This window comes from Hypanus sabinus, chromosome 1 (assembly GCF_030144855.1).
Source record: "Hypanus sabinus isolate sHypSab1 chromosome 1, sHypSab1.hap1, whole genome shotgun sequence".
Classification (NCBI taxonomy): domain Eukaryota; kingdom Metazoa; phylum Chordata; class Chondrichthyes; order Myliobatiformes; family Dasyatidae; genus Hypanus; species Hypanus sabinus.
Window position 1 is genome coordinate 209277695 of NC_082706.1, and position 22408 is coordinate 209300102.

The window sequence follows — 22408 nt, forward strand, 5'->3', positions numbered from 1 at the left end:
GCAGGAGAAAAGGGCTGAGAGGGAAAATAACTCAGCCCCGATAGAATGGCTCAATGGGCCAAATGGCCTATAATACTGTGCATACAGAGCCTATAAGAAGTATCCACACACCTTGGCAATTTTCATGTTTTATTGTTTAACAGTATTGAATCACAGTGGATTTAATTTGGCTTTTTTTACATTGATCAACAGAAAAAACTCTTTTGAGTCAAAATGAAAACAAATTTCTACAAATCGGTCTAAATTTATTACAATTATTAAATACAAAATAATTGATTGCATAATTACAACTACCCCTCAAATCAGTATTTAGTAGATGCACCTTTGGCAGCAATTACAGCCTTGAGTCTGTGTGGATTGGTCTCCATCAGCTTTGCACATCTGGATGCTGCAGTTTTTCCCCATTCTTCTTTACAAAACTGCTCAAGTTCTGTCAGATTGCATGGGGATCAAGCCCTTTTCAAGTCCAGCCACAAAGTCTCTATTGAGGTCTGGAGTCTGACTTGGCCATCCAGGACATTAACTTTGCTGTTTTTAAGTCATTCCTGTGTAGATATGGCTTTGTGCTTGGGGTCATTTACTTGCTGGGGAAAAAAAAATCCTCTCCCAAGTTGTAGTCCTCTTGCAGACTGCATCAGTTTTTCCTCCAGGATTTCCCTGTATTGTGCTGCATTCATTTTACCCTCTACCTTCACAAGCCTTCCAGGGCCTGCTGCAGTTAAACATCCCCACGGCATGACACAGCCACCACCATGCTTCATGGTAGGGATAGTGTGTTTTTGATGATATTTAGTGTTTGGCTTATGCCAGAAGGAGATGTAGGAGCCTAATCTAGTGTTTTCAATCCCTCCGTGGGTGGCAGTATAGAGATACACCTCTACTATAGAAGGTGTAAGGTGCTCCTTCTCTCTGCCAGCCTGCAGATCACCCTTGGGCAAGGTATAGCATCTTAGGCAGCTGTCTAAGATGGTGTAAACATCCATCTGTGGATGCCTTTGTCATCCATAAGACAAAGGAGCAGAATTAGGCCATTCAGCCCTTCAAGACAGCTCTGCCATTCCATCATGGCTGATCCCAGATCCCACTCAACCTCATGGACCTGCCTTCTTGCCATATCCTTTGATGCCCGACCAATCAGGAAACAATCAACTTCCACCTTAAATATGCGCAGACTTGGCCTCCACTGCAGTCTGTGGCATTGCATTCCACAGATTTACTACTCTCTGGCTAAAAAAAAATACTCCTTAGCTCTGTTCTAAAGGGTCACCCCTCAATTTTGAGGCTGTTTCCTCTAGTTCTGGATACCCCCACAATAGGAAACATCCACCCTATCTAGTCCTTTCAACATTCGGTAGGTTTCAATGATATCCTCCTGCATTCTTCTAAATTGCAGTGAGTACAGGCCCAAATCTGCCAAATGCTCCTCATATGTTAACCTCTTCATTTCCAGAATCATCCTCATGAACCTCCTCTGGACTCTTCAATGGCAATACATCCGTTCTGAGATACGGGGCCCAAAACTGTTGACAATAATCAAATGAGCTTGCCTGGTGCCTTAGGGCTGGGTGTGTCTGCAGCGACGACACCCCTCCCCACGCCTGGCACTCCTTCTCTGCCCCCGTCCCACACCCCTCCTGTGGCTCTCTACCCTCGACATCCCCAACATCCCTCGCTCTTGCCAGATTTACAAACTCACTCTCTGCTCCACGTTCACAAATATAGAACTGTGCGAAAATCTTAGGCAGCCTAGCTGTATACATATAAACGTGCCTAAGGCTTTTGCACAGAATTTTGGTCTTATTGTCTTCCAGCACCAGCACATCATGTCCACAACTTATTAACCCAAATCCGTACATCTTTGGACTGTGGGAGGAAACCCACAGGGTCACAGGAAGAATATAGGACTTCCTTTCAGATAGTGGTGGAATTTGAACCCTGATCACTGGCACAGTAGTAGCATTATGTAAACTGTTGTGCTGACCATACATGGAATATATGATATACATAGCATACATAGAACATAGTAGTAGCCAGCAGTCGCTCTCAGGGGATCATGGGTTTACACCTCTGGTGGACTGCGTCCTCTCCAGGGCACAAGCCTGGGCGGGAAGGTTTGAAGAACCGGCTGTTGCCCATGCAATGGGTTCCCCCTCTCCATATCAGTGATGTAGTCCAAGGGAGGGGCAAGCACTGATAGAGCACCAGTGTCCACACAGAGGTTGCCAAAGTGAAGTTGTAAACAACATCTGACATCTTAGTCTGACATCGGTGGTGGGGAAAATGCTGGAGTTGGTTATCGAAGATGTGATAACAGCACATTTGGAAAGAGGTGAAATCATCGGACGAAGTTAGCATGGATTTGTGAAAGGAAAATCATGTCTGACAAATCTTATAGAATTTTTTGAAGATGTAACTAGTAGAGTGGATAGGGGAGAGCCAGCGGATGTGGTATATTTAGATTTTCAAAAGGTTTTTGACAAGATCCCACACAGGAGATTAGTGTGCAAACTTAAAGCACACGGTATTGGGGGCATGGTATTGATGTGGATAGAGAATTGGTTGGCACACAGGAAGCAAAGAGTGGGAGTAAATGGGACCTTTTCAGAATGGCAGGCAGTGACCAGTGGGGTACCGCAAGGATCAGTGCTGGGATCCCAGTTCTTTACAATATATATTAATGATTTAGACGAGGGAATGAAATGCAGCATCTCCAAGATTGCGGATGACACGAAGCTGGGCGGTGGTGTTAGCTGTGAGGAGGATGCTAAGAGGATGCAGGGTGACTTGGATAGGTTAGGTGAGTGGGCAAATTCATGGCAGATGCAAATTAATGTGGATAAGTGTGAGGTTATCTACTTTGGTTGCAAGAACAGGAAAACAGATTATTATCTGTACGGTGGCCGATTAGGAAAAGGGGAGATGCAATGAGACCTGAGTGTCATTGAAGTCCAGTCATTGAAGGGGTGGGCATGCAGGTACAGCAGGTGGTGAAAAAGGCAAATGGTATGTTGGCATTCATAGCAAAAGGATTTGAGTACAGTTGAGGCTGGTTCATTGGCTATATTTAAGAGGAAGTTAGATATGGCCCTTGTGGCTAAAGGGATCAGGGGGTATGGAGAGAAAGCAGGTACAGGGTTCTGAGTTGGATGATCAGCCATGATCATACTGAATGGCGGTGCAGGCTTGAAGGGCCGAATATACCCCTGCACCTATTTTCTATGTTTCTATCAAACTACCTTAGGGACCCCGGCTCCGGGTTTCTTCCTCGGGGTTTACTCCCGAAGACTTTCCCGTGGGTGGGTATGGCCACGAGGCAGCAGGGGTTTAAAATCAGAGTTTACCTCCTCCTAGGCAGGTTGCCGTCCAAGGCTGAGGAACCCCAGCTGCCCGAAACAACTGGTTTTGAGGAGCCAGTGGTCCACCTTTGTTAGTAGAAACAGTTCCACTGGGCCTAGTAGCTAAGCCTCACGTGAAGGCTGAGAGTTGGACTTGGTTGTCAGAGGCTGTTCGAGTCACAGGCCATTTGGAGTACTTCATAGGTATTGGGAGCTTATCCCCACTACCACCCCCGGCTAGGAACCATAGAACATAGAAGAAGAAGAGGAAAGCCCTTAACTCCGAGTAGAGTCATCAGGATGCCACCGTGATGGCATTTTTTTTAGCAGACTTTCTTGTTTTTACAAGGCCGAGTTGCTAGCTCAACGATCAACCCAGCACGAATGGAAAGCGTGCAAGGGAGATGGCTGGATTCGAACTCGGGAGCCTTCACTCTGAAGTCCAGCGCTGATGCCACTACGCCATCAGCCAGCCATAGAACAAAGAGGAATAATATATCAGCCATGATGGAATCGCCTAATTCTATTCTGGGATCTTATGGTTCAATAGGTTTCAATGGGGTCCCTCTCATTCTAAGCTTCAGGGAGTAAAGGTCTAGAGAAATCAAACATTTCCTGGGATCATTCCCATGAAACTCCCCTGGATCCTCTCCAATGTCAGCACATCTTTTCTTAGATAAGGGGCCCAAAATTGTTCCGAGTACTCCATGCAGCCTGACCACTGCATCACACCCTTGCTGTTATATTACTGGATGTGCGTGGTGAGTAAAATTTAAATCCTTCTAATGGGGTTACCATCGAGCATGATCTTATCCTAACTGAGCAGGAAGTATTCTGCTATTTATGAAAATGATCTTTTCACACAAAATGCTGGAGGAACTCAGCAGGTTAGACAGCATCTATGGAGATGAATAAACAGTCAACAGTTTGCACTGAGACCCTTCAACAGGACTGGAAACGGAAGGGGAAGAACCCAGAGTAAACACATTTTGTGTGTGTTTCCCACACCTACAGAATCTCTTATGCTTATGATTTGCTGCCCCACTGTGAAGTCTCTTCAAGGGATACCTACCCAGAAGAAATATGTACTTTCTGACGGGAGTTCAGAGAGACTCTCTCAAACTGCTGCTGCTCTTCTGTGATCTTCTGCTGCCCTCCAGCTCTTCGACTATGTACCCACCCAGGCTCAATACCACATTCAGCCATCCCCTCCCAGCTTCTCACTTCATCCCCCCTCTCCCACCCATCTTCCATCCCCCTCATCTATCACCTCCCAGCTTCTCACTTCATCCCCCCTCTCTCACCCATCTTCCATCCCCCTTCACCTGCTCTCATCTATCCCCTCCCAGCTTCTCACTTCATCCCCCCTCTCCCACCCATCTTCCATCCCCCTCATCTATCACCTCCCAGCTTCTCACTTCATCCCCCCTCTCCCACCCATCTTCCATCCCCCTCATCTATCACCTCCCAGCTTCTCACTTCATCCCCCCTCTCTCACCCATCTTCCATCCCCCTTCACCTGCTCTCATCTATCCCCTCCCAGCTTCTCACTTCATCCCCCCCTCTCCCACCCATCTTCCATCCCCCTTCACCTGCTCTCACCTATCGCCTTCCAGCTTGTCCTCCTTCCTCTCCCCCACCTTCTTATTCTGGCATCTTCCCCCTTCCTTTCCAGACCTGATGAAAAGTCTCAGCCCATGTCGACTGTTTCTCCCCTCCGTAGATGCCGCCTGACCTGCTGAGTTTCTCCAGTGTTTTGTGTATTGAAATATTTACTCCTCTATGTGATGCCAGCCTACCTGTTTCATAAGACCTCTACTTACTGTCGTTACGGCATTGTGCGCTTTGTATGCTGTGATGATATTTCTGAGTTCTCAATATTTATTGCTTACTTATTATATATTTTTTCTTTCCTTTTCGCATTTGCACAGTTTGTTGTCTTTGGTGCGTGGGTTGATTGTCCATCTGTCATGCGAGACTTTTTATTGGTCCCATTGAATTTCTTGTATTTACTGTGAATGTCCGCTAGAAAATTAATCCCAGGGTCGTCGGTGAAACTTATTGAATGTTGAAAGGCCTAGAGTGGTTGTGTCTTTCCTATGGTGGGCAAGTCTGGGACCAGAGGGCACAGCCTCAGAATACAAGGACGACCCTTAAGAACAGAGATAAGGAAGAATTTCTTTAGCTAGAGGGTGGTGAATCTGTGGAATTCATTGCCATGGATGGCTGTAGAGGCCAAGTCACTAGATATACTTAAAGCAGAGGTTGATAGGTTCTTAATTGGTCAGGGTGTTAAAGTTTTCAGGGGAAAGCAGGAGAATGGGGTTGAGAGGGATAATAAATCAGCCATGATGGAATGGCAGAGCAGACTTGATGGGTTGAATAGCCTAGTTCTGCTCCTATATTTTGTTGTCTTATGGTCTTATATGGGTGACATATATGTACTTTGATAATAAGTTTACTTTGAACTTGGGACTTTATTTGTAGTGCCCCTGGGTCCCTGTGCAACCTAGGTTATTTTCTGACACCTTCCCTACTCGGTCATCAGAGTGCAAGGATTAGTTTACAGCAGAGGGAATAGGGAAATCCTTAATGTCTTCCAGGGATCACAAACAAGAGAAAATCTACAGACGCTGGAAATCCAAGCAACACACACAAAATGCTGGAGGAACTCAGCAGGCCAGGCAGCATCTATGGAAAAAAGCACAGTCAACGTTTCAGGCTGAAATCTTTTGGCAGAACTTGAGAAAAAAAGCTGAGGAGTAGATTTGAAAGGTGGAGGCAGGGAGAAACACCAGGCAATAGGTGAAACTTGGAGGGTGAGGGATGAAGCAAAGAGCTGGGAAGTTGATTGGTGAAAGAGACAGAAGGCCAAGGAAGAAAGAAAAAGGGGGAAGATGTACCAGAGGGAGGCGATGGCAGGCAAGGAGACAAGCTGAGAGAGGGAAAAGGGGATAGGAAATGGTGAAGGGTGGAGGCATTTCTGGAAGTTAGAGAAATCAATGGTCGTGCCATCAGGTTGGAGGCTACCCAAGCATAATATAGGGTGTGGTTCCTTAAACCTAAGTGTGGCCTCATCACAGTGAAAAGAGGAGGATTGAGCAAGGGGCTAGCAACCCTATCCTGCAGAAACCCAGAGCTACAGAAATGCCAACAGAAGCTCCAAGACCTCACCTCCAGGAGAGGGAGACAACTTGAAATATTGGACGGACCAGGACAGTGGACTCTGTCGAGCTGCTGTCAGTTGCCTATGCTCCAGTGGGGGTGATGAGGCTTAAGAAGGAGAACAAAGTAATACCTGCCATAAAACTTAAACTGCATAATATTCCAGAAGTTCTGTTAATAAGAAAATATGCTAATTTTATTAGTTCACAGTAAGCATTTATTATCCTTCCCTAACCTGACCTGAGGAGATCATTAAGAGTCAAGGTCTCTCATTGGCCACAATGCACTATTTTGCATAATATTCAAGAATATTAAGCCCCATGATATAATTATGCTGCATATTATTATGCAAAATATTATGCTGCAGAATATAATATGACCTGAGGAGACCATTATGAGTCAATTTTTCTCATTGGCCAGAATGCTCTAGTTTGCATAATATTCAAGAATATTGTGCCTCATAATATAATTATGGTGCATGTTATTATCTAGAACATTTTGCTGAATTATATAATATAACCTGAGGAGATTATTAAGAGTCAAGGCTAAAATTCACAAGTTTGGCAGATCTCAATCCTTGAAGGGCAAATTTTTCTGAAAACTGATAAGTTGGGAGTTTCATAGTTACTATTACTGAGACTAACTTTAATTCCAGTTTTCCTTACTCAAGTTTAAATTTCTCAGTTGCCATATCATTTTATGAATAAATCAACACCTCTGGTTATCCTCACTAATAATTATAGCTCTTGTTTTGTCACATTTCTATTTCACATGTACAACTATATTTAAAATTATGTTGACCAAGGGGGGTGTAATTTTCAGGTGCCTGGAGGAAAGTATAGAGGTGATGTCAGAGGTAAGTTTTTATACAGAGAGTGGTGGGAGTGTGGAGCATCCTGCCAGGAGTGGTGGTACAGACAGATACATTTGGGACATTTAAGACACCCTTAAATAGGCACGTGGAATATAGAAAAATAGAGGGCTCTGTAAGGGAGAAGGGTTAGATTGATCTGGGAGTAAGTTAGAAGGTCAGCAATACATTGTGGGCCGAAGGGCCTGTACCGTACTGTAGTGTTCTATGTTCTATGATCCGTTTTCCATGTCTAAGTCCGATGATCAACATCATTCACAAAGTGGACCGATTGTTTTTTCAATCTAACTTTGCCCCATTCAACCCTAGAACAACATTCAGGCAATAAGTTTTTGACTATATTAACAGTTTGCAGAAATGATTTGGGTGAATACCTAACCGAGGCATCTACGTTTATTCAGGTACTTGCTCCGACAGAACTTCAGTCAACCAAATCTGAATGAAATTCAGCATCAGTTGAAAAGATCTCATGGCCGTGCCAGTTAGAGTAATTTGGCTCTTGCACTACAAATTAATAAAATCAAAATGCAATCACTACTTAACAATATTCTTTCTCTTGCTTCACAAGATAGCATTTTCTTCCACGTTCTCCCTGTGTCGCGCAGGTTTCCTCAGGGTGCTGTGGTTTCCTCCTACATTCTAATGACGTACGGTTAGGGGCAGTGAGTTGTGGCCATGCTATGATGGCACAGTAGAAGAAGCTGTTCCTTTTTAAAGCCATTGCCTTTTGAAGATGTCCTGGATGCTGGGGAGTCTGGTGCCCATGATGGAGCTGGCTGAACTTACAATTTTCTGCAACTTTTTCTGATCCTGTGCAGCGGACACTGAACTCCGACATCCTGAGCTGTAATAACATTGCACTAACCGCTGTGCCACAACTGGTACTGGTCTTTTGTACTGGATCTAGTTACCTTTATCAGGTCATAGTTTAGCAACTGAAATCATCAAGAATGGCTAATATGAAGGGGTATAATTTGAAAGTGATTGGAGGAAAGTATGGGGGGATGTCAAAGGTAACCACCTTACACAGGGAATGGTGGTGGCATGAAACTTGTCCCCATGCTCAATAATTTCTCCTTTGGCTCCTCCATGGGCACCCACATGGGTCCCAGCTATGCCTGCCTTTTTGTCGGCTTTGTGGAACAGCCTATGTTCCAAGCCAACACTGGTGTCACTCCCTCACTTTTAATACACTGCATCAACGACTGCATTGATGCTGCATCCTGCACGCATGCAGAGATTGTCAACTTTATCTACTTTGCCTCCAACTTCCACCCTGCCCTCAAATTTACCTGGTCCATTCCTGACACCTCCCTCCACTTTCTCGATCTTCTCAATCTCTCTGTCTCTATCTCTGGAGACAGCTTATCTACAGATGTCTATTAAAAATGCACTGACTCTCACAGCTACCTGGACTAACCTCTTCCCACCCTGTTACTTGTAAAAATGCCATCCCCTTCTCTCAATTCTTCCGTCTCCACTGCATCTACTCTCAGGGTGAGGCTTTTCATTCTAGAATGAAGGAGGTGTTCTCCTTCTTCAAAGAAAGGGGCTTCCCTTCCTCCACCATCAATGCTGCCTTCAACCGCACCTCTTCCATTTCATGAATGTCTACCCTCACCCCATCCGGGATAGAGTTCTCACCTAAAACTCCACCATTCTCTAGGTCCAGCACATAATTCTCTGTAACTTCCGCCATCTCCAATGGGATCCCCTTACCAAGCACATCTTCCACACCCCCCCTCCACTTTCTGCTTTCTGTAGAGATCGCTCCCTACGCGACTCCCTTGTCCATTTGTCCCTCCCCACTGATCTCCCTCCTGGCACTTATCCCTGCAATTGCAACACCTGCCCCTACACCACCTCCCTCACTACAATTCAAGGCCCTAAACAGTCCTTCCAGGTGAAACGACACTTCACCTGTGAGTCTTTTGGGGGTCATCTACTGTATCTGCTGCTCCCGGTGTGGCCTCTTGTATATTGGTGAGACCGATGTAGATTGGGAGACTGCTTCATCGAGCATCTATGCTCCATCTGCCAGAAAAAGTGGGATCTCCCAGTGACTGCCCATTTTAATTCCACTTCCCATTCTGACATGTCAGTCCATGGCCTCCTCTACTGTCGAGATGAGGCCACACTCAGGTTGGAGGAGCAACATCTTACATTTCACCTGGGTAGCCTCCAACCTGATGGCATGAACATCGATTTCTCAAACTTCAGTAATTTCACTCCCCCCGCTGTTCATGCACTGCTGCGACACTTGCACCTCCTAGAAGTCGCCGAGCTGCCAGTCAAGGGTGCCCGTATGGGTCTACTGCACCACCCGGAAGATGAGACTATTCCCCAAGCTTGGAGGGGGCCGGGAGAGGTGCTTGCACTATATCTCCCAGATGGTATAGCTGGTACAGCTGCCTGAACATTGGAAGGCAGTCATACTGCACTGGGACAGACGGGCACCATATTGGCCCTTAGCCACCACCGATCTAGCGAGACTGAACGAAGGATGTGACACACTGAGAGCCCTGCCTCTTGCCTCACCAAACAGTGTTGCCACAAACAACCCCTGGCGCCCCTGTTGGCAGTGGCTACTGCCACCGGGACTCCTGGACTCTGGGGTTTCCGGGGATGGCTAACTCCTTGGGGGGGGGCAGTGTAACACTCCAAGAGGGGGCATGGTCGACAGTCCGCTCCAGCATACCCAGTGGTCAACTCTACTTATTGTTCGTGTTAAAATGCATTCGTGAGATTATGGCGGTATGTCCAAGTTCATTTATTGTTACATCTTAGATTGGGTTATACAGTTATTGACATGTGTGTTTGTGGCTCACCCTGACAGCCCTGCCCCATCTGTATGTGACTGAGTGGGTTCCCTCCCCGGGTCATAGCGCCCGGACTGTTTTTGTACTTGTCGCAATGAAAATGGTTGTTGGGTTAAACAAACTTTATCATCTGTCAATGTGGACCAAATGCTTGACACGATATTTTTCTTTAAATGGCGTTCATGGTTTTCTTTGGGGAGATGAATCTCAGGGTTGTATACTGCATACATACTTTGATAATAAATGTATTTTGAATCTTGAATTTACCGCACTCCTCAGTGCCCGACCACTCACTGTGCAAGGCCTACCCTCGTTTGTCCTCCCAAAGTGCAAAGGCCCACACTTGTTTACATTAAATTTCCACTGCAAACTTTGATAGTCTTCCTCACTGTGTAACTTTACACCCTAGTAAACCCAGAGCTCACCATCAGAGGATGCTAGCTTGGTTTGGTTTAAAAACAAGGCTGATTTGCTCATGAACGTCAGCTTAGAGAGTCTCCTCTGTATATTCATGGACGTGAGCACCTGGAACATTTTTGCACATGAGAAAACTTTAAAATATCTGTCTTTAATTTTATGTGTTTAATTTATAATTTTATTATTTTTTACCATAAGACGTAGGAGCAGAATTAAGCCATTTGACACATTGAATCTGCTCTACCATTTCATCATGGCTGATCCCTCTCAGCCCCAGTCTCCTGCCTTCTCCCCATATCCCTTCATGCCCTGACCAATCTGCCTTAAATATACATAAAGACTGTGGCAAAGAAATCCACAGATCCACCTCTCTCTGGCTAAAGAAATTTCTCCTCATCTCCATTCAATAAGGAGGGCCGTCTATTCTGAGGCTGTGTCCTCGGGTCTTAGACTGTCCCACCACAGGAAACTTCCAACATTCGTTAGTTTTCAATGAGGTCATCCCTCATTATTCTACATTCTAGTGAATACAGACAGGCCCAGAGCCATCAGACGTTCTTCATATGACAAGCCATTCAATCCTGGAATCATTTTCATGAACCTCCTTTAAACCCTCTCCAGTTTCAGCACGTCCTTTCTAAGGGGTCCAAAACTGCTTACAATACTCTGCGAGGCCTCACCAGTGCTTTATAAAGTCTCAACATTACATCCTTGCTTTTATATTCTAGTCCTCTTGAAATGAATGCTAACATTGTATTTGCCTTCCTGACCACAGACTCAAACTGCAAATTAACCTTTAGGGAATCCTGCACAAGTATTCCCAAGTACATTTGTACCTCAGAGTTTTATATTTTCTCTCCATTTAGAAAATAGTTGGCACTTTCATTTCTTCTACCAAAGTGCATGGCCATACACTTCCTGACTCTGTATTCCATCTGCCACTTCTTGGCCCATTCTCCCAATCTGTCTAAGTCCTTCTGTAGCCTTTCTACTTCCTCAAAACGACCTGCCCCTCCATATCGTCTGCAAAGTTGGCCACAAAGCCATCAATTCCATTATCCAAATCATTGACATACAAAGTAAAATGAACTGGTCAAGTCAAGTCAAGTCGCTTTTATTGTCATTTCGACCATAACTGCTGGTACAGTACATAGTAAAAATGAGACAACGTTTTTCAGGACCATGGTGTTACATGACACAGTACAAAGACTAGACTGAACTACATAAAAATGAAACACATAGAAAGCTACACTAGACTACAAACCTACACAGTACTGCATAAAGTGCACAAAAACAGTGCAGACATAATAAACAGGACAATAGGGCAAGGTATCAGTCCAGGCTTCAGGTATTGAGGAGTCCCCGATGGAACACCACTAGTCACCGGCAGCCAGTCAGAAAAGGCTCCCTTTATTCCCACTTTTTGCCTTCTGCCAATCAGTCACTGCTTTATCCTTGCTAGAAGCTTTCCTGTAATACCATGGGCTTGCATCTTGTTGAGCAGCCTCATGTTTGGCACCTTGTCAAAGGCCTTCTGAAAATGCAAGTACACAACATCAACTGATTCTCCTTTGTCTATCCTGCTTGTTATTTCTTCAAAGAATTCCAATAGATTTGTCAGGCAAGACCTTCCCTTGAGGAAATCATACTGACTACGGCCTATTTTATCATGTGCCTCCAAGTATCCTGAGACCTCATTCTTGATAATTGACTCCAACACGTTTCCAACCACTGAGGTCAGACCAACTGGCCTATAGTTTCCTTTCTTCTGTCTCTCTCCCTTCGTGAAGTGTGGAGTGACATTTTCCCAGCTTCCAGAACCTTATCAGAATTTGATGATTCTTGAAATATCATTACTAATGACTCCATAGTCTCTTCAGCCAGTTTCTTTCTTTGTAGAAAGAGGACATTTCAGTAGTTCTGGAATGAAAAGCCTCATCCTGTGGCAGAGATGGAGGGACTGTAAGAAGGAGATGGCATCAAACCTTACTGACTGGAAAGAGATGCACTCACCATTCTTTGTTGTTTGCTGCTAAAGGGCTCCAGACTCGTTATTTCTGCCAGATAGACATCGAAAAATATCACCCAAGAACAAGGCAATTCATGTGCTGGCCTGGTCTGAGCACACAGCTGGAGATTATGTTAAGGAGTGTGAAGCACACAGAAAACAAAACAACAATCATCTCTGCCCCACAGAATTTCCACCCATTCCATGGCACATTGCAGGTACAGACATTTTTGCGCAAAAAAGGGACAAATATCTTCTCAACGTGGATTGCTACTTCTTGAATTTTGAGGTGTCCAAGCTATCCTCTACATTCTCAGCAGCAGTTATCCAGCGCTAAAAAGTTGTATTCACTTATTGTGGAATACCAGAGACACTTGTGGCAGACAACGGTCCACAATTCAGCTGCTCAGAATTCAAAGCCTTTGCTAGAAACTATGAGTTTAAACACTGAATAGTTTGGATAAGTAATGGACCTCACCGAGCTGCACGTGGCCTTGAACCGGTGCACTTTGAAAGGAGCCCAGACACTCCTGGACATGTGTGCCTAAGCTCTGTCCACAGCTCAAGTGACTTTTTGAGTCAGTGATAAACATTTAAAAAGTATTGTTGTGGACACCACATCATGGACACAAAAGAGTGGGACTTTAATGATGCCTTACACAAAGTAGGGACAAAGCATTACCGTGAGATGATGTTGTCTTTTTAAATTAATTGATAGCATAGCACCTATTAGAGCTTTCTAGTTTAAAATATGCAGGAAAATGTACCAATCTTGTAATTCTCATGTCTATGGAATGGGTCTTTGCAGAGTCAATACCTTAATATCTTTTCAATATTAATGAAGATTGAGTCCGTATCTTTGTTTGTGCTGAATCTATTTAATTTTTTTTGTGTTGAAATAACATTTGCCTTTGCACATGGATCTTTTTGAAAAGGCATTTCTTTTTGACATATTTTTATGTCAATAATATTTCAACATGACATCTAAAAACTGGGAAGACATTACACTCATAGACACACCTGGAGGAAATCTGTTCTACATGAGAGCGACCTCTTCTGGACCACAGAGAACAAGCAGCAGCTGTGAAAGCAGAGACTGAACAACCAAAAGACCCAAACACTAGCCACAGCCACCACTTAGAAATATAGAAACATAGAAAACCTAGAGCACAATACAGGCCTTTCGGCCCACAAAGTTGTGCTGAACATGTCCCTACCTTAGAAATTACTAGGCTTCCCCATTGCCCTCTATTTTACTAAGCTCCATGTACCTATCCAAAAGTCTCTTAACAGACCCTATAGTATCCGTCTCTACCACCATTGCCGGCAGCCCATTCCACGCACTCACCACCCTCTGCGTAAAAAACTTACCCCTGACATCTCCTCTTTATCTACTTTCCAGCATCTTAAACCTGTATCATCTTGTGGCAACCATTTCAGCCCTGGGGAAAAGCCTCTGACTATCCACAAGCCTCTGACTATGCCTCTCATCATCTTGTACACCTCTATCAGGTCACCTCTCATCCTCCGTCATTCCAAGGAGAAAAGGCCGAGTTCACTCAAAATATTCTCATCAGGCATGTTCCCCAATCCAGGCAACATCCTTGTAAATCTCCTCTGCACCCTTTCTGTGGTTTCCAATTACTCTTGTTCACATTGCACCCGAATGTGGATCTCAGATCAGCCTCTACAGCCACTTGAGGGCCACCAGTGGACAACTCCTTCAGAGAAACACCTAATGAGGAAATATATCTTCAGTGTCTCATCACACTTGGCCAGGCTGATCACACTGCTATTTCTTTTATACATTTTCTTGAAAAGAAGTCCAGGTTCCCTGCATTTGCATACGATACTGGTCACCCCACTATAGGAAGAATGTTGAGGCTTTGGAGAGGGTGTAGAAAACTTTTACCAGAATGCTGCCAGGTTTACAGGGCATGTGCTATTATGAGAGGCTGAATAAACATGAGTTGTTTTCTCTGGCGCGTTGGAGGCTGAGGGGAGATCTGATAGAGGTGTACAAGATAATGAGAGGCACAGATGGAGTGGACAGAGAGTATCTGTTTCCCAGTATTAAAATGGCTAACACCAGAGGGTGTACATTGAATGTGAGAGGTGGTAGGTTCAAAGATTAAATTTTTTTCACTGAAGTTAGTTCTTTTTGACCTTGGCCATGTATTTGGGCTCATTGTGAGAGTGGTGGATGATGGTAGAGGCAAATATATTACAGGCTTTTAAGAGATGTTTAGGTAGGCACATGGATGTAAGGAAGATGGAGGGATGTGGTCATTGTGTCATTGGAGGGATTAGTGTTTGGGTGTTTTTGATTTGCTTTTTACCTGGTTCAGCACAACATTGTGGGCCGAATGGCCTGTTCCTGTGCTATCATGTTCTATGTCATCTATACGTTACCAGACAAGCATTCCATAGTACCCACACACAAATGGAGAAGGGGAAAGAGCAGTGCAAACTGTTAAATGTCTCCTACTGAAGGCAAACGAACTCTACAAAACATTGTTAGTTTATACTCCACACACCCCACACCTCTTGGGTATGGCTACTGAGCCAGAGACTGAGAACAAGCAGACAAACCGGTTGCCTTTGTCTCCCTCCACCCCACCCCCATTTTGTAGACTGAAATGTTTCTAGTTCTTGAATAATCTAATCAGAGTAATTGAATGTGTAAACAATAAGTGTCAGATAATGACCTGCTAAACCTGAGCCCATTCTCAGATTATTATGTAAAATGCCAGACCTATGGAAGAAACAATCTGTAATCTCTTTGGACTCTGTCTGTGTCACTGCATTTAACTGGTTTGGTCCAGTTAGAGTTGAAAGACACAAGTACACAAGGCTGGGGTGGACTGAACCTTGAAATAATGTTGGTTGTAGCCCTGTACAAGAACCAGTGAGAAGGTGACCCAGGTAGGTCAGGTGACCTTGAGCCAAAGGGATGAAGATCCACTAGTTCAGTTGACGAGGAACACGATAAGAGAGAAGAGCTCCAAATACACATGGATGATAACTCTCCAGCAACCAGGTAAGGAGAACCCCACGGTTACGTGGAGATCAGGACCACAAGGAACGCCTGGCCAGTGTAGACTCCTTTCCCAGATAATATCTTTTCTCTTCAATAATGAACACAACATAGACTAATACTGAAAAATCACTAGGAATTAAAAATACAAATAGATCTCACGTAAAGATAAACTTCAGAAGGAGTCCAAGCAAACCCAAAAGCAAAATACTGCAACTTTAGTTTTGATGAAGCTGAAAGTAGTGATGTGAGTTTAATAACTGTTTCATGTTCAACCTTGGATCAGTACCCTGTTGAGGAATGCCGGGAATGTATGCATGCGTATGACCAGACCAGGACACTTCGGTATTTAAATGACTCATGAAATAGACTCCTTGTAACAGAAAACAGGTAAGAAACAATTATCTCTGCTTTATCCAACTTCAGGCAAATTTTCCCCCTCCCCCTTCCCTCTTCTTCAATTTCCCCACAGTGCATCTTCTTCTCACCTGCATATCACATCCCCCTGTGCCCATCTTCCTTCCCTTTCTCCCAATATCCACACTTCTTTCGTATCAGATTCCTTCTTCTCCAGCCCTTTACCTTTCCCACCTAACACATCCCAGCTTCTTACTTCATTCCCCCCCCCCACCCACCTGGCTTCACCTGTCACCTTCTGGCTTGTCCTGCTCTCCCTCCCCCCATTTTCTTATTCCAGCTTCTTCGCACTTCCTTTCTAGTCCTCAACCCACAACGTTGACTGTTTATTTATTTCCATTGATGCTGCCTGGCCTGCTGAGTTCCTCCAACATTTTGTGTGTGTTACTCTGGACTTTCAGAGTCTGCAGAATCTTGTCTTCATTACCTCCACCTAGCTTGGTCATTTGACCTTATTAAAAAGCGCCTTCAATAAATGCAATGGTCTTGGGAAACCTGATTGATGTAAATATACGTAAATCATGGATCAGATGTCAGCTTTCTTCTTCATCTAGTCTGGTTCGAAGGTCTAAAGTTGCTGTAAGATTTGTTTAAGTGTCTCATAAACTCAAGAGATTCTGGAGAAGCTGAAAGTAAATCAGCTGGTTGAATGTTGTTGCATTAACAACCTCGTACTCAACATCAGTAAGGCGAAGGAATTGACTGTGGGCTTCAGGGAGGGGGTCACACACCAGTTTTGACTGAAGGATCAGAAATGGAAAGGGTGAGTACTTTCAAGTTCCTGGGTGTAAATATCTCTGAGGATCTATCCTGGGTCCAATGTATCGATGCAATTACAAAGAAGAAATGGCAGTGGCTATATTTCATTAGAAGTTTGCAGAGAAGTGGTATGTGACTAAAGACACTCACAAATCTCTACAGATATACTATGGAGAGTATTCCAACAGGTTCCACCACTGGAGGTGCCACTGTACAGGATTGAAAGAAGCTGCAGGAAGTTGTAAACTCTGCCAGTTCCATCATGGGCACTGAGCTCGTCAGCACTGAGGACACCTTGAAAAGGTGATGCCTCAAAAAGGAGGAATTCATCATTAAGGACTCCCATCACTCAGGACATGCCTTCTTCTCATTGTTTAGCTTTTTTAGCTATGTGAAGAGAAAGAAGATAGTTAAGAACAATGTTGGCCCCTTGAAGAATTAATTGGGAGAAATTGTTATGGGAAACAGGGAAATGGCAACAGAATTTAATGCATACTTTAGATCTGTCTTCACCAGGGAGGACACAAGCAATCTCCCAGATGTATGGATGGGCCAGGGTCATAAGATATCAGAGGAATTGAGACAGATTGACATTAGGAAAGAAACTGTGATGAGTAGACTGGTAGGACTGAAGGCTAATAAATCCCCGGGTCCAGATGGTCTGCATCCGAGGGTTCTAAAAGAGATGGGTCAGGAAATTGCGGATGCATTGGTAATCATTTTCCAATGTTCCTTAGATTCAGGATCAGTTCCTGAAGATTGGAGAGTGGCTAATGTTGTCCCACTTTTCAAGAAGGGAGGGAAGGAGAAAGCGGAGAACTATTAGCCTAACGTCAGTCGTGGGGAAGATGCTTGAGTCCATTATTAAGGATGAAATAGTGGCACATCTAGATGGCAGAAATAGGATTAGGCCGAGCCAGCATGGATTTACCAAGGGCAAATCATGCTTGACTAATCTGTTGGAGTTTTTTGAGGGTGTAACAAGGATGTTAGACGAGGGTAAGCCAGTAGATGTTGTGTACCTAGATTTTCAGAAGGCATTCGATAAGGTGCCACATAGGAGATTGGTGAGTAAAATCAGAGCTCATGGCATTGGGGGCAGGGTTTCAACATGGATAGAAAACTGGTTGGCAGATAGAAAGCAAAGGGTAGCAGTGAATGGGTGTTTCTCAGACTGGCTGGAGGTGACTAGTGGGGTACCACAGGGCTCTGTATTGGGACCACAGCTCTTTACGATTTATGTCAATGATTTAGATGAGGGCATTGAAAACTATATCAGCAAGTTTGCTGACGATACTAAACTTGGTGGCAGTGTGACATGCGAAGAGGACGTTAGGAGAATACAGGGAGACTTGGATAGGCTGAGTGAGTGGGCAGATACTTGGCAGATGTCATTCAATGTGAATAAATGTGAAGTTATCCACTTTGGAAGCAGGAACAAGAGGGCAGAGTATTGTCTGAACGGTGTAGAGTTAGGTAAGGGAGAAATGCAAAGAGACCTAGGAGTCCTAGTTCACCAGTCAATGAAGGTGAATGAGCAAGTGCAACAGGCAGTGAAGAGGGCAAATGGAATGTTGGCCTTTGTTACAAGGGGAATTGAATACAAGAGCAAGGATGTTCTTTTGCATTTGTACAGGGCCCTGGTGAGACCACACCTGGAATATTGTGTACAGTTTTGGTCTCCAGGTTTAAGGAAGGACATTCTGGCAATTGAGGAAGTGCAGCGTAGATTCACTAGGTTGATTCCTGGGATGGCAGGGCTGTCTTACGCAGAGAGATTGGAGAGATTGAGCTTGTACACACTGGAATTGAGGAGATTGAGAGGGGATCTGATTGAAATGTTTAAGATAATTAAAGGATTTGATAGGATTGAGGCAGGAAATATGTTCCAGATGTTGGGAGAGTCCAGTACCAGAGGGCATGGATTGAGAATAAGAGGTCAGTTATTTAAAACAGAGTTGAGGAAGAGCTTCTTCTCCCAGAGAGTTGTGGAGGTGTGGAATGCACTGCCTCGGAAGACGGTGGAGGCCAATTCTCTGGATGCTTTCAAGATGGAGCTGGATAGATATCTGATGGATAGGGGAATCAAGGGATATGGGGACAAGGCAGGGACTGGGTATTGATTGTGAATGATCAGCCATGATCTCAGAATGGCGGTGCAGACTCGAGGGGCCGAATGGTCTACTTCTGCACCTATTGTCTATTGTTACCATCAGGGAGGAGATACAAGAGCCTGAAGACACACACTCAATGTTTCAGAAACAGCTTCATTCCCTCTGTCATCAGATTTCTGACTGGACAATGAACCCATGAACATTACCTGTGTATTTTTCCCTCTCTTTTTTACACTTGGAATTTAACTTGTTTTTTATTTATGCTTTTTTTATTATAATTTATAGGTTTTTTTATTGTTACATTGCAAAGCTGCTGCAAAGTAACAACTTAACTACACATGCCAGTGATATTAAACCTGATTCAGGTCCCGATGAAGGGCCTTGACCCAAAACGTCGACAGTTTATTAATGTCCTGCTGTGCTCCTCCAACATTTTGTGTGTTGCCCATCGCTGAGTTACTGTTTCTACTTCCTGTTTCAGCATCCTCAGTGCTAATCACATCCAGTCTGCGTGGACAGAGCAACAGTGGCACTTTTGTGCTGTTTCTATCACAGCATGTTGCCAAGCCAGCTGTGGTAGAGAAGAACCACCAACTCGTTGGCCATCGCTGTGTGGATCTTCATGCCTTGTAAAATATGTTTGCTCCTCAGAATGAAATCTGGGCAAGTTGTATGTTGATGCAAACAGTAATATCTGTAAAACATAGTTTAAAAATTATCTTAAATCTAACATGATGTGAGATGTCCAGAAATCATATAACAATTTGTATTGCTTCTCAAATATTGTACCATTCTTATCATCATTATTTTTTAAGCTTCTCTTGTAGTTACGTATGCTATTCCAATAATCTAATTAGCTTTCTTGTGCACACTTTAAGTTTTGTAAGAGTTTGTGAATGTAAATGGCAGCAATGAGACATACAGTAGAGTTGTAGGACATCACAGCACAGAAACAGGCCATCTGAGATGCCCTCCTTCTTCGAAGAATAGGATTTCCCTTCCTTCACCATTGATGCTGCCCTCAGCCACATCTCCTCTATTTCCCAAACATCTGTTTCAGCCCATCTTTCTGTCACCTCAACTGCAATAAGAGTTCCTGTTGTTCTTGTCTACCACTTCATCCACATCCAATTCATCATCGTCTGCAGCTTCTGCCATCTCCAAAGGGATCCCACCACCAAAAATGTCTTTAATTCTCACCTGCCACTGCATTCTGCAGGGATCACTCCCTCCACAATTCCCTTGTCCATTCATCCTTCTCCACTTATCACCGTCCTGACAGTTAGACCATAAGACATAGGAGCAGAATTAGGCCATTTGGCCCATCGAGTCTGCTCAACCATTCAGTCATGACTGATCCTTTTCCCCCCTCCTCAACCCCATTCCCCAGCCTTCTCACGGTAATCTTTGATGCTGTGTCCAATCAAGAACCTATCAATCTCTGCCTTAAATACAACCTGGCCTCCACGGCTGCTTGTGGTAATAAATCCACAAATCCAGCACCCGTTTGGCAAAAAAAAACTCTCCGCATCTCTGTTTTAAATGGGTGCCCTCTGTCCTGAGGCTGTGCCCTCTTGTCCTAGACTCCCCCACCATGGGAAACATCCTTTTCACATCTACTCTGTCTAGACCTTTCAACATTTAAAAGGTTTCAATGAGATCACCCCTCACCCTTCTAAATTCCAGCGAGTGCAGGCCCAGAGTTATCAAACGTTCCTTGTATGATAAACCTTTCATTCCCCAAACCATACTTGTGAACCTCCTCTGAACCCTCTCCAATGCCAGCACATCTTTTCTTAGATAAGGAGCCCAAAACTGTTCACAATACTCAAGGTGAGGCCTCACCAGTGCCTTATAAAGCCTCAGCATCACATCCCTCATCATATTCCAGACCTCTTGAAATGAATGTTAACATAGCATTTATCTTCCTCGCCACCAACTCAACCTGCAGGTTAACCTTTAGGGTGTTCTGAACAAGGACTCCCAAGTCCCTTTGCATCTCAGATTTTTGGATTTTCTCTCCATTTAGAAAACAGTCTGCTCATTTATTTCTACTACCGAAGTGCATGACCATGTATTTTCCAACATTATATTTAATTTGTTACTTTCTTGCCCAATTTCCTAATCTGTCTAAGTCCTTCTGCATCCTACCTGTTTCCTCAACACTACCTGTCCTTCCACCAATCTTTGTATCATCTGAAAACTTGGCAACAACATCATCTATTCCTTCTAAATCACCGATATACAGAATATGAAGAAGCGGTCCCAACACCACTAGTCATTGGCAACCAACCAGAAAAGGATCCTTTTATTCCCACTCGCTGCCTCCCTGCAAGAATCTAAGTTCTACACCTGCCCATATACCTCCTCCCTCACCTCCATTCAGGGCCCCAAACAGTCCTTCCAGGTGCGGCAACACTTCACCTGCAAACCTGCTGGGCTCGTATATTGTATCTGGCGCTCCCAGTGCAGCCTTCTCTACATTGATGAGGCCTGTCGTAAATTGGGGGACCACTTTGTCGAGCACCTCCGTTCTATCCGCCAAAAGCAGAACTTCCTAGTGCCCAAGCATTTTAATTCCCATTCCTGTTCTGACATGTTGGTCCATGGCCTCCTCTTGTGCCAAGATGAGGGTGGAGGTGCAGTACCTTATATTCCATCTGGGTAGCCTCCAACCTGATGGTACGAATATTGATTTCTGCTTCTGGTAAAAACATTTTCCATCCCCCCCTTTTTCTTCTATTCCCCATTCTACCCTTTTACCTCTTCTCATCTGCCTATCACCTCCCCCTCAGTCCACTCCTCCTTCCCTTTCTCCTATGGCCGTCTTTCCCCTCCTATCAGATTCCCTCTTCTCCAGCTCTTTACCTTTCCCAACCTCCTTGCTTCACCTATTACCTTCCAGCTGTCCTCCTTCCCCTCCCCTACCTTTTTATTCTGGCATCTTCCCCAATCCTGAAAAAGGGTCTCGGCCCAAAATGTCGATAATTATTGGGAACTAATTCACAGTTTTATAGTACTGTAGTAGTATTGATGTTGTTTTGTATTTCATTTAAATACATAATTTCTTACTCAGTTAAATGGTAGTTAGTCTTGAGAATATCTCTTTAAATATTTCCATGAAAATTCAGCTAATTGGAGCAGTTGCTCAACTGGGTCAAAGTGTACTGGTCCTGATGCGCCCCGTTTAACCACAATCCACTGTATACACACTAGTTAGGCTGAATCTGGAGTACTGAATACCGTTCTGGTCACCCAATTATAGGAAGGGGGTCAAGGCTTTGGAGAGGGTGCAGAATAAGTTTACCAGGATGCTGCCCGGATTGGAGCGCACGTGCTATCAGGAGAGGCTGGACAACTTGGGTTGTTTTCTCTGGAGCGCCAGGGGCTGTGAGGAGATCTGATTGGGGTTTATAAGATTATGAGAGGCACGGAAAGAGTGGACAGACAGTATCTTTTTCCCGGA

The 22408-nt window shown here is 44.3% G+C and overlaps 1 protein-coding gene across 6 annotated transcripts in view; it reads left to right on the plus strand.

Annotated features, from left to right (window-relative positions):
- Window positions 1–22023, plus strand: part of esrp1 (epithelial splicing regulatory protein 1) — a 123667-nt gene extending 101644 nt beyond the window's left edge. For 5 of the 6 annotated variants that reach the window (XM_059984918.1, XM_059984941.1, XM_059984909.1 and 2 more), the window contains 2 exons: window positions 15939–16042; window positions 19424–22023. In XM_059984918.1, the coding sequence (XP_059840901.1) occupies window positions 15939–16005 (67 nt within the window). In that variant the 3' untranslated portion in view covers window positions 16006–16042; window positions 19424–22023. Of the gene's footprint in view, window positions 1–15938; window positions 16043–19423 lie in introns of those variants that run through there. The other variant, XM_059984954.1, reaches the window with a different exon arrangement.
- The last annotated feature ends 385 nt before the right edge of the window (window positions 22024–22408 follow it).